General features: G+C 45.3%; 1 protein-coding gene across 1 annotated transcript in view; it reads right to left on the reverse strand.

Moving 5' to 3' along the window:
* HMCN2 (hemicentin 2) overlaps positions 1 to 19,216 on the reverse strand; it is a 267,414-nt gene that overhangs the window by 149,890 nt on the left and 98,308 nt on the right. The window contains exons 16-18 of the mRNA XM_088466840.1: positions 883 to 1,077; positions 359 to 454; positions 136 to 263 (exon numbers count right to left, since the gene is read on the reverse strand). Of these exons, the coding sequence (XP_088322966.1) occupies positions 136 to 263; positions 359 to 454; positions 883 to 1,077 (419 nt within the window). The remainder of the gene's footprint in view (positions 1 to 135; positions 264 to 358; positions 455 to 882; positions 1,078 to 19,216) is intronic.

The raw sequence follows: 19,216 nt of genomic DNA on the forward strand, positions 1-19,216 counted from the left end.
AACACTGCACCGTGTTCCTAAATACGCCCATCGAGGTTTTGTTTGTACACTATATACGCTGTACTAATACTAATTACAGATGCAGCACCAGGACGCAGATTAGACCAAACCACTAAATACTAGGGAGCAGCTTACAGGTGTTGAGTCTTTCACCCATCGTTGCACAGGAAGAGGGTTTCCAGCTGTAACGGTGCAGGGCAGGGACACTGGATTTCCTTCCAGGACAGTCACCTCCGATGGGGTCTCAATCACCTGTGGAGGAACTAATAATCACAGACATAGCATAAGAAATCCCACCTGCTGCACATAACAACTTCTTTCAAGACATATTGCTGCGGGCTACAAGTTCTTCACTCACCAAGTCCAGTGACCGTAAGCAAGATCTCCGCTTCCACCCAGCCAAATGGATTCCTGGCCTGGCACACATACACACCTGTGTCCTCCGGCCGAGCAACTTTTATTTAAACGAAGACATAGTTAATTCTGTGATGATACATCAACAGAAAATGTACATGGAATAAACCGGTGCTTTGCAGCCATTATTGGGCTATAACCAACAATATACAGTACTGGAGCAACACTGATGGGGAGATGCATCAAACTCTCTAAAGAGGACAGGTAAAGAAGTTGCCCATAGCAACCAAACAGCTTTTACCTCTCATTTTACAGAATGCACTTGATAAATGATATCTAGAATTTGATTGGTTGCTATGGGGCAACTTCTCCTCTAGTCCTCTTTAGAAGGTTTGATCCAACACTCTTAGGGGGTGTACGTATTAGGTAAACATGTTTAACATGACATGACAGGACATGTTTTGTTCTCAGCCATGTCACTGGTTTATAGAGAATCCAGAATACAGGCTCTAGACCCCGTTCTCTTACTTTTCACGTGGACTGTGTTTGACCCAAGGCCATTGATGACCTCTGTGGTTCCAGACGCCACCACCGGTCCGGCATCTTCTTGGCGGAACCAGGACACTGTCGGAGTGGGGCTCCCCTCAGCGCTGCAAATAAGCTCTGCGCTCTCCCCAACATCGACCTCCACATCCAGGGGGAAATCGATAAACTGAGGCGGAGCTAAAAAGATACAGAATAAACACGTGTCACAGTCTTCTGACGCCACAGAGAGGAGGATACTCTCAGGACCTGTAGTTCCCGTCATCACAGAAATAATATTGCAGTATTGCAATTAACTGCCATTTGCATATGTACTGATGCCACTTCCTAAATACATTCAGACGGGCCTGTGAGATAAACAGAAGGCTGCCATAAGCCTGGTGTGGCTTAAACCACAAGACTGGGGGCTGAATTATGTGTTATGTCAAGAGGCCGGATTGTGGGTTTTGTCCTATAGATAGTTGGGGGTGTGGCTATGATAAGGTTATATGGGCTGGATTGTGGGTTTTGTCCTATAGATAACTGGGGGTGTGGCTATGATAAGGTTATATGGGCCGGATTGTGGGTTTTGTCCTATAGATAGTTGGGGGTGTGGCTATGATAAGGTTATATGGGCTGGATTGCGGGTTTTGTCCTATAGTTGGGGGTGTGCCTATATAGTTATATGGGCCGGATTGTGGGTTTTGTCCTATAGATTGTTGGGGGTGTGCCTATGATAAGGTTATATGGGCCAGATTGCGGGTTTTGTCCTATAGATAGTTGGGGGGTGTGGCTATAAGGTTATAAGCCTGGTGTGGCTTAAACCACAAGACTGGGGGCTGAATTATGTGTTATGTCAAGGGGCCGGATTGTGGGTTTTGTCCTATAGATAGTTGGGGGTGTAGCTATGATAAGGTTATATGGGCCAGATTGCGGGATTTGTCCTATAGATAGATGGGGGTGTGGCTATAAGGTTATATGGGCTGGATTGTGGGTTTTGTCCTATAGATAGTTTTGGGTGTGGCTATAAGGTTATATGGGCCAGATTACAGGATTTGTCCTATAGATAGATGGGGGTGTGGCTATAAGGTTATATGGGCTGGATTGTGGGTTTTGTCCTATAGATAGTTGGGGGTGTAGCTATGATAAGGTTATATGGGCCAGATTGCTGGATTTGTCCTATAGATAGTTGGGGGTGAGGCTATAAGGTTATATGGGCCAGATTACGGGATTTGTCCTATAGATAGTTGGGGGTGTGGCTAGAAGGTTATATGGGCCGGATTGTGTGTTTTGTCCTATAGATAGATGGGGGTGTGGCTATAAGGTTATATGGGCCGGATTGTGTGTTTTGTCCTATAGATAGATGGGGGTGTAGCTATGATAAGGTTTTATAAGTCTTCAATTGTTAGGCTTTGGCTTTTTTCATCTGATAAATTTCCCGCCATTCCTCCGCTATTCGGGTCATTGTTAATGTCTGGGTGCACTCCTCTTCATTGTCATGAATATGAAGGCTGTAACACCCAATCGGGGACAGCACACCGTCTGCCCGGGTGTGTTTTTGTAAAGGAAGGTTGAGTTGGTTACCCAATTTTGTTTGGTTATAAAGGCACCCAGGGAATGGGATTGAAATACCGGCGGCTCAAGGCCGACAGCTGAAGATCCCAATGCCCAGTGGTAAGAATGCTAACCCTCCCCTCTCCCCCCTCTAACCCTCTCTTAGGGGTGCCTAACCCTAACCTCTCCCCTAGTGCCTAAAACTAACCTCCCTTCCACGCACCCTAATCTTAACTCTCCCGGGGAGGTGCCTAACCCTAACCTCCCCCCCTAGTGCCTACCCCTAAAGTCCCCTTTCCCTAGCCTAACCCTAACAATCCCCGGGGGTAGGGGGGGGTTGTCTAACCCTAAGTCCCCCCGGCGGTCCCTAAACCTAACCCCTCATCCCCAGGCAGAGAGGATAATCATTCCAGTGTCCTCTGCAATCCGGAGTCGGGATTAACATAGGCATCGGTATATCAACGCCTATGTTAAATCCCTTGCCGGGATTACGCTGTCAGGATTGAGACCGGCGTCCATGCGGCCACTGGTCTCATAACTACATCCTGCACCGAGGGAAAGCCAAATCCTCAATGCATTTTCCTTACTGTGCAGGTTTGGGTTGTTTTTGGCTTGATCTGATAGCTGGCCGTCCTTTCTTTGCCACCATACACAATAAATAATTGAAATAAATAGCTGACCTTTCCCAACAGTTTTTAGTTTAGGTTACATTATTGTTTTTATTATTAGAATTCTTATTTCGATGATGCACACTTGAGAGGAGGTTTACTGGGCGTATTTATTATAACAGTGGGGTCTATTCACTAAGCCTTGGAATGGAGAAAGATAAGTCTCAGCCAATCAGCTCCCAACCAGGGGCGTATATATAATGAGTGCAGGGTGTGCTGTGCACACGGGTCCCCGGGACCAGGGGGGCCTGCAGCGTACACCCTGCACCCATATTATCTAAAACTTACCTCTCTGAGGTCCCGCATTGGGTCTCTCAGTGCTGCAGAAAACGCGGTAAAAAATGGCCGCCCCGCCATTTTTCCGGCGTTTTCCGCATGTGCTGTAAGGAAACCGCCAGGAAAATGGCAGCTGCACCATTTCCCCGGCAATCTGCACAGACGCAGTAGACTCTGGGCGCACTCTAGTGCCCAGAGTCTACTGATTCTGCCGGTGTCCGGCCAGCCGCGTCAGTCGGCTGCTGGGGTTAGAGGAGGGGGCCCGTGACGTGCTTATCATCTTTCATTCTGTATAGCTAAAGGCCACATAATGAAATACATACGTGTCTTTCCAATCATCTGTCACTATGCTTGCCCAGGCAAAAACACAATTATGCTCTTTATAATATGACTTCAGCCATAATTAGTCAGTAAATCATATGTCTGGAGCCCCGAGGGGAGGTTTAGGTTTCGCTTGTTATAGGTAATATAAACCTGTGACATACGGTAAAAAGAATCTGAACTTAAATGGAAACATAAATAATATAATACTTTTTTTCTTAACAGAAAACACAATGGGGCCGATGCAATGGTGAATGCACGTCCACTTGCGGAGCACACCTTGCGCATTTTTTCCACCCAGCACATGCTCCGGGACCAAACGTTGTGCAACTGCAGCCAATGCATACCCACTTGCAACTGGACGGCGTAGCTGGCCTGCAACTGGGGCATCTCACGGTAGCTAAGCTCATCCAGGGCTTGCCAATGGAATTGTGGACTACGCATGTAAATGCACCTGTTTTCAGGTGGGTCTTTTGCACAAGGGATAGTGCTCACTGACTTTCTCCCTAAGCTCATTGTCCTTCTCCTTATGTGATTGTATTTCTCCCTATGCTCATTGATTTTCTCCCAATGCTCATTATCCTTCTCTCTATGCTCACTGTCTTTCTCCCTATGCTTATTGACTTTCTCTCTATACTCATTGTCTTTCTTCCTGAGCTGACTGTCTTTCTCCCAATGCTCATTATCTCTCTCCTTATGCTCATTGTCCTTCTCCCTATGCTCATTGTCCTTCTCCCTATGCTCATTGTCTTTCTCCCTATGCTGATAGTCTTTCTCCCTATGCTCATTGACTTTCTCCCTAAGCTTATTATCTCTCTCCATATGCTCATTCTCTTTCTCCCTAAGCTCATTGACTTTCTCCCTAAGCTCACTGTCTTTCTCCCTATGCTCATTGTCCTTCTCCCTATGCTTATTGACTTTCTCCCTATGCTCATTGTCTTTCTACCTACGCTCATTGTCTTTCTCCCTAAGCTGACTGTATTTCTCCCTACGCTCATTGACTTTCTCCCTAAGCTTATTGACTTTCTCTCTATGCTCATTGTGTTTCTTCCTGAGCTCACTGTCTTTCTCCTAATGCTCATTATCTCTCTCCCTATGCTCATTGTCTTTCTCCCTATACTGATAGTCTTTCTCCCTATGCTGATAGTCTTTCTCCCTATGCTCATTGTCCTTCTCCCTATGCTCATTGTCTTTCTCCCTAAGCTCACTGACTTTCTCCCTATGCTCATTGTCTTTCTCCCTGTGCTCATTGACTTTCTCCCTAAACTGCTTGTCTCTCTCCCTATGCTTATTGACTTTCTCTCTATGCTCATTGGGCCTGATTCAGAGCCGGACGCTATTTGCGCTCGCTCGTCCAGAAAATAGGGGTGGCTATTCAAATCAACCGTTCGCTGTTTGCGGTCTGTTCACGCCTCTAGGTCTGAACGAGCGAACAAAACTTGCGGTCGTTTTTTGGGAAACTACGCCCTCTGGCCGCTTGCATCCTACGTCATGTCAGCTATTTATTAGATTAATCGAGTACATCGACCAGGGTATGAGCTGCTCGCTATTCTTGTGGTTGGTTTTTGCTACCACAATTTTGCGAGCAGTTCTGGCTCTAAAATAACCCAGTGACGTGGACAAAGACGCTGCTGTTTTAAAAATGCACACCCATAAAACGCCCGTTTTGACCTTTAAGCACGCCTGCGATCGGATCTCCACTCCCCGTTTTCAAGCACCTTCCCCTGTTACCACCCACATACGCCTCATTATGTCACTCAAATTAGCAGGCATTCGCTATTTTGCGAGCACATGAATTTTGGCCACACTGACTGGTTCGCGCATGCGTATAATGATCCATATGCATGCGCAGTTGGGCAAACGTCGCTCGGAGCGAACGAGCTGCCGCTTACGAGTGGCTCTGAATAAGGCCCATTGTCTTTCTCCCTATGCTCATTGTCCTTCTCCCTATACTCAATGTCATTCTCCCTATGCTCATTGTCCTTCTCCATAAGCTCATTGACTTTCTCCCTAAACTGCTTGTCTCTCTCCCTATGCTTATTGACTTTCTCCCTATGCTCATTGTCTTTCTCCCTAAGCTGACTGTATTTCTCCCTATGCTCATTGACTTTCTCCCTATGCTCATTGTCTTTCTCCCTATGCTCATTGACTTTCTCATTATGCTGATAGTCTTTCTCCCTATGCTGATAGTCTTTCTCCCTATGCTCATTGACTTTCTCCCTAAGCTCATTGTCATTCTCCCTATGCTCATTGACTTTCTCCCTAAGCTCATTGTCTTTCTCCCTAAGCTGACTGTATTTCTCCCTATGCTCATTGACTTTCTCCCTATGCTCACTGCCTTTCTCCCTATGCTGATAGTCTTTCTCCCTATGCTCACTGCCATTCTCCCTATGCTCATTGTCTTTCTCCCTAAGCTGACTGTATTTCTCCCTATGCTCATTGTCCTTCTCCTTATGCTCATTGACTTTCTCCCTATGCTCATTGACTTTCTCCCTAAGCTCATTGTCCTCCTCCTTATGTGATTGTATTTCTCCCTACGCTCATTGACTTTCTCCCAATGCTCATTATCCTTCTCCCTATGCTCATTGTCTTTCTCTCTAAGCTTATTGACTTTCTCTCTATGCTCATTGTCTTTCTTCCTGAGCTGACTGTCTTTCTCTCAATGCTCATTATCTCTCTCCCTATGCTCGTTGTCCTTCTCCCTATGCTCATTGTCCTTCTCCCTATGCTGATAGTCTTTCTCCCTATGCTCATTGACTTTCTCCCTAAACTGCTTGTCTCTCTCCCTAAGCTTATTGACTTTCTCCCTATGCTCATTGACTTTCTCCCTACGCTCATTGCCTTTCTCCCTAAGCTGACAGAATTTCTCCCTACGCTCATTGACTTTCTCCCTGTGCTCATTGTCTTTCTCCCTATGCTCATTGACTTTCTCCATAAACTCATTGTCTTTCTCCCTATGCTCATTGACTTTCTCCCTAAGCTTATTATCTCTCTCCCTATGCACATTGTCTTTCTTCCTATGCTCATTGTCTTTCTCCCTATGCTCATTGACTTTCTCCCTAAGCTCACTGTCTCTCTCCCTATGCTTATTGACTTTCTCCCTATGCTCATTGTCTTCCTCCCTACGCTCATTGTCTTTCTCCCTAAGCTGACTGTATTTCTCCCTACGCTCATTGACTTTCTCCCAACGCTCATTGACTTTCTCCCTAAGCTTATTGACTTTCTCTCTATGCTCATTGTGTTTCTTCCTGAGCTAACTGTCTTTCTCCTAATGCTCATTATCTCTCTCCCTATGCACGTTGTCCTTCTCCCTATGCTCATTGTCTTTCTACATAAGCTCATTGTCTTTCTCCCTATGCTCATTGACTTTCTCCCTAAGCTTATTATCTCTCTCCCTATGCTCATTGTCTTTCGCCCTATGCTCATTGTCTTTCTCCCTATGCTGATAGTCTTTCTCCCTATGCTCATTGACTTTCTCCCTAAGCTTATTATCTTTCTCCCTATGCTGATAGTCTTTCTCCCTATGCTCATTGACTTTCTCCCTAAGCTGCTTGTCTCTCTCCCTACGCTCATGGTCTGTCTCCCTAAGCTCACTGACTTTCTCCCTACGCTCATAGACTTTCTCCCTGTGCTCATTGTCTTTCTCCCTAAGCTGCTTGTCTCTCTCCCTATGCTTATTGACTTTCTCTCTATGCTCATTGGGCCTGATTCAGAGCCGGACGCTATTTGCGCTCGCTCGTCCAGAAAATAGGGGTGGCTATTCAAATCAACCGTTCGCTGTTTGCGGTCTGTTCACGCCTCTAGGTCTGAACGAGCGAACAAAACTTGCGGTCGTTTTTTGGGAAACTACGCCCTCTGGCCGCTCGCATCCTACGTCATGTCCGCTATTTATTAGATTAATCGAGTACATCGACCAGGGTATGAGCTGCTCGCTATTCTTGTGGCTGGTTTTTGCTACCACAATTTTGCGAGCAGTTCTGGCTCTAAAATAACCCAGTGACGTGGACAATGACGCTGCTGTTTTAAAAATGCACACCCATAAAACGCTCGTTTTGACCTTTAAGCACGCCTGCGATCGGATCTCCACTCCCCGTTTTCAAGCACCTTCCCCTGTTACCACCCACATACGCCTCATCCTGTCACTCAAAGTAGCAGGCATTCGCTATTTTGCGAGCACATGAATTTCGGCCACACTGACTGGTTCGCGCATGCGTATAATGATCCATACGCATGCGCAGTTGGGCAAACATCGCTCGGAGCGAACGAGCTGCCGCTTACGAGTGGCTCTGAATCAGGCCCATTGTCTTTCTCCCTATGCTCATTGTCCTTCTCCCTATACTCATTGTCCTTCTCCCTATGCTCATTGTCCTTCTCCATAAGCTCATTGACTTTCTCCCTAAACTGCTTGTCTCTCTCCCTATGCTTATTGACATTCTCCCTATGCTCATTGTCTTTCTCCCTAAGCTGACTGTATTTCTCCCTATGCTCATTGTCTTTCTCCCTATGCTCATTGACTTTCTCCCTATGCTGATAGTCTTTCTCCCTATGCTCATTGACTTTCTCCCTAAACTCATTGTCTTTCTCCCTATGCTCATTGACTTTCTCCCTAAGCTCACTGTCTCTCTCCCTATGCTTATTGACTTTCTCCCTATGCTCATTGTCTTTCTCCCTACGCTCATTGTCTTTCTCCCTAAGCTGACTGTATTTCTCCCTACGCTCATTGACTTTCTCCCAACGCTCATTGACTTTTTCCCTATGCTCATTGACTTTCTCCCTAAGCTCACTGTATTTCTCCCTATGCTCATTGTCTTTCTCCCTAAACTCATTGACTTTCTCCCTAAGCTCACTGTCTTTCTCCCTATGCTCAGTCTTTCTCCCTAAGCTCACTGTCTTTCTCCCTTAGCTCATTGTCTTTCTCCCTAAGCTCACTGTCTTTCTCCCTAAGCTCATTGACTTTCTCCCTAAGCTCATTGACTTTCTCAACTAAGCTCACTGTCTTTCTCCCTATGCTCATTGACTTTCTCCCTAAGCTCACTGTCTTTCTCCCTAAGCTCATTGTCTTTCTCCCTATGCTCATTGACTTTCTCCCTAAGCTCACTGTCTTTCTCCCTAAGCTCACTGTATTTCTCCATATGCTCATTGTCTTTCTCCCTATGCTCATTGACTTTCTCCTTAAGCTCACTGTCTTTCTCCCTAAGCTGCTTGTCTCTCTCCCTATGCTTATTGACTTTCTCTCTATGCTCATTGGGCCTGATTCAGAGCCGGATGCTATTTGCGCTCGCTCATCCTGAAAATAGGGGTGGCTATTCAAATCAACCGTTCGCTGTTTGCGGTCTGTTCACGCCTCTAGGTCTGAACGAGCGAACAAAACTTGCGGTCGTTTTTTGGGAAACTACGCCCCCTGGCCGCTCGCATCCTACGTCATGTCCGCTATTTATTAATTAATCGAGTACATCGACCAGGGAATGAGCTGCTCGCTATTCTTGTGGTTGGTTTTTGCTACCACAATTTTGCGAGCAATTCCTGCTCTAAAATAACCCAGTGACGTGGACAATGACGCTGCTGTTTTAAAAATGCACACCCATAAAACGCCCGTTTTGACCTTTAAGCACGCCTGCGATCGGATCTCCACTCCCCGTTTTCAAGCACCTTCCCCTGTTACCACCCACATACACCTCATTATGTCACTCAAATTAGCAGGCATTCGCTATTTTGCGAGCACATGAATTTCGGCTCCACTGACTGGTTCGCGCATGCGTATAATGATCCGTACGCATGCGCAGTTGGGCAAACATCGCTCAGAGCGAACGAGCTGCCGCTTACGAGTGGCTCTGAATCAGGCCCATTGTCTTTCTCCCTATGCTCATTGTCCTTCTCCCTATACTCATTGTCCTTCTCCCTATGCTCATTGTCCTTCTCCATAAGCTCATTGACTTTCTCCCTAAGCTGCTTGTCTCTCTCCCTATGCTCATTGTCTTTCTCCCTATGCTTATTGACTTTCTCCCTATGCTTATTGACTTTCTCCCTATGCTCATTGTCTTTCTCCCTAAGCTCATTGTCTTTCTCCCTAAGCTGACTGTATTTCTCCCTACGCTCATTGACTTTCTCCCTACGCTCATTGTCTTTCTCCCTATGCTGATAGTCTTTCTCCCTATGCTCATTGTCCTTCTCCCTATGCTCATTGTCTTTCTCCCTATGCTCATTGTCTTTCTCCCTAAGCTGACTGTATTTCTCCCTATGCTCATTGACTTTCTCCCTATGCTGATAGTCTTTTTCCCTATGCTGATAGTCTTTCTCCTTATGCTCATTGACTTTCTCCCTAAGCTCATTGTCTTTCTCCCTAAGCTGACTGTATTTCTCCCTATGCTCATTGACTTTCTCCCTAAGATGACTGTATTTCTCCCTATGCTGATAGTCTTTCTCCCTATGCTCACTGCCTTTCTCCCTATGCTCATTGTCTTTCTCCCTATACTGATAGTCTTTCTCCCTATGCTGATAGTCTTTCTCCCTATGCTCACTGCCTTTCTCCCTATGCTCATTGTCTTTCTCCTTAAGCTGACTGTATTTCTCCCTATACTCATTGTCCTTCTCCATAAGCTCATTGACTTTCTCCCTAAGCTGCTTGTCTCTCTCCCTATGCTTATTGACTTTCTCCCTATGCTCATTGTCTTTCTCCCTAAGCTGACTGTATTTCTCCCTACGCTCATTGACTTTCTCCCTACGCTCATTGACTTTCTCCCTACGCTCATTGTCTTTCTCACTAAGCTCATTGTCTTTCTCCCTAAGCTGACTGTATTTCTCCCTATGCTGATAGTCTTTCTCCCTAAACTGACTGTATTTCTCCCTATGCTCATTGTCTTTCTTCCTAAGCTGACTGTCTTTCTCCCTATGCTCAGTGATTTTCTCCCTAGGCTGACTGTCTTTCTATGCTGATTGTCTTTCTCCCTGTGCTCATTGACTATCTCCCTATGCTCATTGACTTTCTCCATATGCTCATTGACTTTCTCCCTAAGCTCACTGTCTTTCTCCCTAAGCTCACTGTCTTTCTCCCTAAGCTCATTGACTTTCTCCTTAAGCTCTTTGACTGTCTCCCTATGCTCATTGAGTTTCTCCCTATGCTCATTGACTTTCTCCCTAAGCTCACTGTCTATCTCCCTAAGCTCACTGTCTTTCTCCTTAAGCTCATTGACTTTCTCCCTAAGCTCATTGTCTTTCTCCCTATGCTCATTGACTTTCTCCCTAAACTCACTGTCTTTCTCCCTAAGCTCACTATCTTTCTCCCTATGCTCATTCACTTTCTCCCTAAGCTCATTGACTTTCTCCCTATGCTCATTGAGTTTCTCCCTATGCTCATTGACTTTCTCCCAAAGCTCACTGTCTTTCTCCCTAAGCTCATTGACTTTCTCCCTAAGCTCACTGTCTTTCTCCTTAAGCTCACTGTCTTTCTCCCTAAGCTCATTGACTTTCTCCCTAAGCTCATTGTCTTTCTACCTATGCTCATTGACTTTCTCCCTAAGCTCATTGACTTTCTCCATATGCTCATTGTTCTTCTCCCTAAGCTCATTGTCCTTCTCCCTAAACTGACTGTGTTTCTCCCTAAGCTCATTGACTTTCTCCCTATGCTTATTGACTTTCTCTCTATGCTCATTGTCTTTCTCCCTGTGCTCATTGTATTTCTCCCTAAGCTGCTTGTCTCTCTCCCTATGGTTATTGACTTTCTCCCTATGCTCATTGTCTTTCTCCCTAAAGTCACTGTCTTTCTCCCTAACCTCACTATAGTTCTCCCTATGCTCATTGTCTTTTTCCCTATGCTCATTGACTTTCTCCCTAAGCTCATTGTCTTTCTCCCTATGCTCACTGTCTTTCTCCCTAAGCTCACTGTCTTTCTCCCTATGCTCTTTGACTTTCTCCCTATGCTCATTGTCTTCCTCCCTATGCTCATTGTCCTTCTCCCTAAGCTCATTGTCCTTCTCCCTAAGCTGACTGTATTTCTGTCTATGCTGATTGACTTTCTCCCTATGCTCATTGTCTTTCTCCCTAAGCTGACTGTATTTCTCCCTATGCTCATTGTCTTTCTCCCTAAGCTGACTGTATTTTTCCCTATGCTCACTGTCTTTCTGTCCTATGCTCACTGTCTTTCTCCCTATGCTGATTGTCTTTCTCCCTAAGCTGACTGTATTTCTCCCTACGCTGATAGTCTTTCTCCCTACGCTCATTGTCTTTCTCCCTAAGCTGACTGTATTTCTCCCTACGCTCATTGACTTTCTCCCTACGCTCATTGTCTTTCTCCCTATGCTGATAGTCTTTCTCCCTATGCTCATTGTCCTTCTCCCTATGCTCATTGTCTTTCTCCCTATGCTCATTGTCTTTCTCCCTAAGCTGACTGTATTTCTCCCTATGCTCATTGACTTTCTCCCTATGCTGATAGTCTTTTTCCCTATGCTGATAGTCTTTCTCCTTATGCTCATTGACTTTCTCCCTAAGCTCATTGTCTTTCTCCCTAAGCTGACTGTATTTCTCCCTATGCTCATTGACTTTCTCCCTAAGATGACTGTATTTCTCCCTATGCTGATAGTCTTTCTCCCTATGCTCACTGCCTTTCTCCCTATGCTCATTGTCTTTCTCCCTATACTGATAGTCTTTCTCCCTATGCTGATAGTCTTTCTCCCTATGCTCACTGCCTTTCTCCCTATGCTCATTGTCTTTCTCCTTAAGCTGACTGTATTTCTCCCTATACTCATTGTCCTTCTCCATAAGCTCATTGACTTTCTCCCTAAGCTGCTTGTCTCTCTCCCTATGCTTATTGACTTTCTCCCTATGCTCATTGTCTTTCACCCTAAGCTGACTGTATTTCTCCCTACGCTCATTGACTTTCTCCCTACGCTCATTGACTTTCTCCCTACGCTCATTGTCTTTCTCACTAAGCTCATTTTCTTTCTCCCTAAGCTGACTGTATTTCTCCCTATGCTGATAGTCTTTCTCCCTAAACTGACTGTATTTCTCCCTATGCTCATTGTCTTTCTTCCTAAGCTGACTGTCTTTCTCCCTATGCTCAGTGATTTTCTCCCTAGGCTGACTGTATTTCTATGCTGATTGTCTTTCTCCCTGTGCTCATTGACTATCTCCCTATGCTCATTGTCTTTCTCCATATGCTCATTGACTTTCTCCCTAAGCTCACTGTCTTTCTCCCTAAGCTCACTGTCTTTCTCCCTAAGCTCATTGACTTTCTCCTTAAGCTCTTTGACTGTCTCCCTATGCTCATTGAGTTTCTCCCTATGCTCATTGACTTTCTCCCTAAGCTCACTGTCTATCTCCCTAAGCTCACTGTCTTTCTCCTTAAGCTCATTGACTTTCTCCCTAAGCTCATTGTCTTTCTCCCTATGCTCATTGACTTTCTCCCTAAACTCACTGTCTTTCTCCCTAAGCTCACTATCTTTCTCCCTATGCTCATTCACTTTCTCCCTAAGCTCATTGACTTTCTCCCTATGCTCATTGAGTTTCTCCCTATGCTCATTGACTTTCTCCCTAAGCTCACTGTCTTTCTCCCTAAGCTCACTGTCTTTCTCCCTAAGCTCACTGTCTTTCTCCCTAAGCTCATTGACTTTCTCCTTAAGCTCTTTGACTGTCTCCCTATGCTCATTGAGTTTCTCCCTATGCTCATTGACTTTCTCCCTAAGCTCACTGTCTTTCTCCTTAAGCTCACTGTCTTTCTCCCTAAACTCATTGACTTTCTCCCTAAGCTCATTGTCTTTCTACCTATGCTCATTGACTTTCTCCCTAAGCTCATTGACTTTTTCCATATGCTCATTGTTCTTCTCCCTAAGCTCATTGTCCTTCTCCCTAAACTGACTGTGTTTCTCCCTAAGCTCATTGACTTTCTCCCTATGCTTATTGACTTTCTCTCTATGCTCATTGTCTTTCTCCCTGTGCTCATTGTATTTCTCCCTAAGCTGCTTGTCTCTCTCCCTATGGTTATTGACTTTCTCCCTATGCTCATTGTCTTTCTCCCTAAAGTCACTGTCTTTCTCCCTAACCTCACTATAGTTCTCCCTATGCTCATTGTCTTTTTCCCTATGCTCATTGACTTTCTCCCTAAGCTCATTGTCTTTCTCCCTATGCTCACTGTCTTTCTCCCTAAGCTCACTGTCTTTCTCCCTAAGCTCACTGTCTTTCTCCCTATGCTCTTTGACTTTCTCCCTATGCTCATTGTCTTCCTCCCTATGCTCATTGTCCTTCTCCCTAAACTCATTGTCCTTCTCCCTAAGCTGACTGTATTTCTGTCTATGCTGATTGACTTTCTCCCTATGCTCATTGTCTTTCTCCCTAAGCTGACTGTATTTCTCCCTATGCTCATTGTCTTTCTCCCTAAGCTGACTGTATTTTTCCCTATGCTCACTGTCTTTCTGTCCTATGCTCACTGTCTTTCTCCCTATGCTGATTGTCTTTCTCCCTAAGCTGACTGTATTTCTCCCTACGCTGATAGTCTTTCTCCCTACGCTCATTGTCTTTCTCCCTATGCTGATAGTCTTTCTCCCTACGCTCATTGACTTTCGCCCTATGCTCATTGTCTTTCTCCCTATGCTGATAGTCTTTCTCCCTATGCTCATAGTCCTTCTCCCTATGGTCATTGTCTTTCTCCCTAAGCTGACTGTATTTCTCCCTACGCTTATTGACTTTCTCCCAACGCTCATTGACTTTCTCCCTAAGCTTATTGACTTTCTCTCTATGCTCATTGTGTTTCTTCCTGAGCTAACTGTCTTTCTCCTAATGCTCATTATCTCTCTCCCTATGCACGTTGTCCTTCTCCCTATGCTCATTGTCTTTCTACATAAGCTCATTGTCTTTCTCCCTATGCTCATTGACTTTCTCCCTAAGCTTATTATCTCTCTCCCTATGCTCATTGTCTTTCTCCCTATGCTCATTATCTTTCTCCCTATGCTGATAGTCTTTCTCCCTATGCTCATTGACTTTCTCCCTAAGCTTATTATCTTTCTCCCTATGCTGATAGTCTTTCTCCCTATGCTCATTGACTTTCTCCCTAAGCTGCTTGTCTCTCTCCCTACGCTCATGGTCTGTCTCCCTAAGCTCACTGACTTTCTCCCTACGCTCATAGACTTTCTCCCTGTGCTCATTGTCTTTCTCCCTAAGCTGCTTGTCTCTCTCCCTATGCTTATTGACTTTCTCTCTATGCTCATTGGGCCTGATTCAGAGCCGGACGCTATTTGCGCTCGCTCGTCCAGAAAATAGGGGTGGCTATTCAAATCAACCGTTCGCTGTTTGCGGTCTGTTCACGCCTCTAGGCCTGAACGAGCGAACAAAACTTGCGGTCGTTTCTTGGGAAACTACGCCCTCTGGCCGCTCGCATCCTACGTCATGTCCGCTATTTATTAGATTAATCGAGTACATCGACCAGGGTATGAGCTGCTCGCTATTCTTGTGGTTGGTTTTTGCTACCACAATTTTGCGAGCAGTTCTGGCTCTGAAATAACCCAGTGACGTGGACAATGACGCTGCTGTTTTAAAAATGCACACCCATAAAACGCTCGTTTTGACCTTTAAGCACGCCTGCGATCGGATCTCCACTCCCCGTTTTCAAGCACCTTCCCCTGTTACCACCCACATACGCCTCATCCTGTCACTCAAATTAGCAGGCATTCGCTATTTTGCGAGCACATGAATTTCGGCCACACTGACTGGTTCGCGCATGCGTATAATGATCCGTACGCATGCGCAGTTGGGCAAACATCGCTCGGAGCGAACGAGCTGCCGCTTACGAGTGGCTCTGAATCAGGTCCATTGTCTTTCTCCCTATGCTCATTGTCCTTCTCCCTATACTCATTGTCCTTCTCCCTATGCTCATTGTCCTTCTCCATAAGCTCATTGACTTTCTCCCTAAACTGTTTGTCTCTCTCCCTATGCTTATTGACATTCTCCCTATGCTCATTGTCTTTCTCCCAAAGCTGACTGTATTTCTCCCTATGCTCATTGACTTTCTCCCTATGCTCATTGTCTTTCTCCCTATGCTCATTGACTTTCTCCCTATGCTGATAGTCTTTCTCCCTATGCTCATTGACTTTCTCCCTAAGCTCATTGTCTTTCTCCCTATGCTCATTGACTTTCTCCCTAAGCTCACTGTCTCTCTCCCTATGCTTATTGACTTTCTCCCTATGCTCATTGTCTTTCTCCCTAAGCTCATTGTCTTTCTCCCTACGCTCATTGTCTTTCTCCCTAAACTCATTGACTTTCTCCCTAAGCTCACTGTCTTTCTCCCTATGCTCAGTCTTTCTCCCTAAGCTCACTGTCTTTCTCCCTTAGCTCATTGTCTTTCTCCCTAAGCTCACTGTCTTTCTCCCTAAGCTCATTGACTTTCTCCCTAAGCTCATTGACTTTCTCAACTAAGCTCACTGTCTTTCTCCCTAAGCTCACTGTCTTTCTCCCTATGCTCATTGACTTTCTCCCTAAGCTCACTGTCTTTCTCCCTAAGCTCATTGACTTTCTCCCTAAGCTCATTGTCTTTCTCCCTATGCTCATTGACTTTCTCCCTAAGCTCACTGTCTTTCTCCCTAAGCTCACTGTATTTCTCCCTATGCTCATTGTCTTTCTCCCTATGCTCATTGACTTTCTCCCTAAGCTCACTGTCTTTCTCCCTATGCTCAGTCTTTCTCCCTAAGCTCACTGTCTTTCTCCCTTAGCTCATTGTCTTTCTCCCTAAGCTCACTGTCTTTCTCCCTAAGCTCATTGACTTTCTCCCTAAGCTCATTGACTTTCTCAACTAAGCTCACTGTCTTTCTCCCTAAGCTCACTGTCTTTCTCCCTATGCTCATTGACTTTCTCCCTAAGCTCACTGTCTTTCTCCCTAAGCTCATTGACTTTCTCCCTAAGCTCATTGTCTTTCTCCCTATGCTCATTGACTTTCTCCCTAAGCTCACTGTCTTTCTTCCTAAGCTCACTGTATTTCTCCATATGCTCATTGTCTTTCTCCCTATGCTCATTGACTTTCTCCTTAAGCTCACTGTCTTTCTCCCTAAGCTGCTTGTCTCTCTCCCTATGCTTATTGACTTTCTCTCTATGCTCATTGGGCCTGATTCAGAGCCGGACGCTATTTGCGCTCGCTCATCCTGAAAATAGGGGTGGCTATTCAAATCAACCGTTCGCTGTTTGCGGTCTGTTCACGCCTCTAGGTCTGAACGAGCGAACAAAACTTGCGGTCGTTTTTTGGGAAACTACGCCCCCTGGCCGCTCGCATCCTACGTCATGTCCGCTATTTATTAGATTAATCGAGTACATCGACCAGGGAATGAGCTGCTCGCTATTCTTGTGGTTGGTTTTTGCTACCACAATTTTGCGAGCAATTCCGGCTCTAAAATAACCCAGTGACGTGGACAATGACGCTGCTGTTTTAAAAATGCACACCCATAAAACGCCCGTTTTGACCTTTAAGCACGCCTGCGATCGGATCTCCACTCCCCGTTTTCAAGCACCTTCCCCTGTTACCACCCACATACGCCTCATTATGTCACTCAAATTAGCAGGCATTCGCTATTTTGCGAGCACATGAATTTCGGCCCGACTGACTGGTTCGCGCATGCGTATAATGATCCGTACGCATGCGCAGTTGGGCAAACATCGCTCAGAGCGAACGAGATGCCGCTTACGAGTGGCTCTGAATCAGGCCCATTGTCTTTCTCCCTATGCTCATTGTCCTTCTCCCTATACTCATTGTCCTTCTCCCTATGCTCATTGTCCTTCTCCATAAGCTCATTGACTTTCTCCCTAAGCTGCTTGTCTCTCTCCCTATGCTCATTGTCTTTCTCCCTATGCTTATTGACTTTCTCCCTATGCTTATTGACTTTCTCCCTATGCTCATTGTCTTTCTCCCTAAGCTCATTGTCTTTCTCCCTAAGCTGACTGTATTTCTCCCTACGCTCATTGACTTTCTCCCTACGCTCATTGTCTTTCTCCCTATGCTGATAGTCTTTCTCCCTATGCTCATTGTCCTTCTCCCTATGCTCATTGTCTTTCTCCCTATGCTCATTGTCTTTCTCCCTAAGCTGACTGTATTTCTCCCTATGCTCATTGACTTTCTCCCTATGCTGATAGTCTTTTTCCCTATGCTGATAGTCTTTCTCCTTATGCTCATTGACTTTCTCCCTAAACTCATTGTCTTTCTCCCTAAGGTGACTGTATTTCTCCCTATGCTCATTGACTTTCTCCCTAAGATGACTGTATTTCTCCTTATGCTGATAGTCTTTCTCCCTATGCTCACTGCCTTTCTCCCTATGCTCATTGTCTTTCTCCCTATACTGATAGTCTTTCTCCCTATGCTGATAGTCTTTCTCCCTATGCTCACTGCCTTTCTCCCTATGCTCATTGTCTTTCTCCTTAAGCTGACTGTATTTCTCCTTATACTCATTGTCCTTCTCCATAAGCTCATTGACTTTCTCCCTAAGCTGCTTGTCTCTCTCCCTATGCTTATTGACTTTCTCCATATGCTCATTGTCTTTCTCCCTAAGCTGACTGTATTTCTCCCTACGCTCATTGACTTTCTCCCTACGCTCATTGACTTACTCCCTACGCTCATTGTCTTTCTCACTAAGCTCATTGTCTTTCTCCCTAAGCTGACTGTATTTCTCCCTATGCTCATTGTCTTTCTCCCTAAGCTGACTGTATTTTTCCCTATGCTCACTGTCTTTCTCCCTATGCTCACTGTCTTTCTCCCTATGCTGATTGTCTTTCTCCCTATGCTGATTGTCTTTCTCCCTAAGCTGACTGTATTTCTCCCTACGCTGATAGTCTTTCTCCCTACGCTCATTGTCTTTCTCCCTATGCTGATAGTCTTTCTCCCTACGCTCATTGACTTTCGCCCTATGCTCATTGTCTTTCTCCCTATGCTGATAGTCTTTCTCCCTATGCTCATTGTCCTTCTCCCTATGGTCATTGTCTTTCTCCCTAAGCTGACTGTATTTCTCCCTACGCTCATTGACTTTCTCCCAACGCTCATTGACTTTCTCCCTAAGCTTATTGACTTTCTCTCTATGCTCATTGTGTTTCTTCCTGAGCTAACTGTCTTTCTCCTAATGCTCATTATCTCTCTCCCTATGCACGTTGTCCTTCTCCCTATGCTCATTGTCTTTCTACATAAGCTCATTGTCTTTCTCCCTATGCTCATTGACTTTCTCCCTAAGCTTATTATCTCTCTCCCTATGCTCATTGTCTTTCGCCCTATGCTCATTGTCTTTCTCCCTATGCTGATAGTCTTTCTCCCTATGCTCATTGACTTTCTCCCTAAGCTTATTATCTTTCTCCCTATGCTGATAGTCTTTCTCCCTATGCTCATTGACTTTCTCCCTAAGCTGCTTGTCTCTCTCCCTACGCTCATGGTCTGTCTCCCTAAGCTCACTGACTTTCTCCCTACGCTCATAGACTTTCTCCCTGTGCTCATTGTCTTTCTCCCTAAGCTGCTTGTCTCTCTCCCTATGCTTATTGACTTTCTCTCTATGCTCATTGGGCCTGATTCAGAG

Source organism: Taudactylus pleione, unplaced genomic scaffold, assembly GCF_031769625.1.
Source record: "Taudactylus pleione unplaced genomic scaffold, aTauple2 ptg000003l, whole genome shotgun sequence".
Taxonomy (NCBI): domain Eukaryota; kingdom Metazoa; phylum Chordata; class Amphibia; order Anura; family Myobatrachidae; genus Taudactylus; species Taudactylus pleione.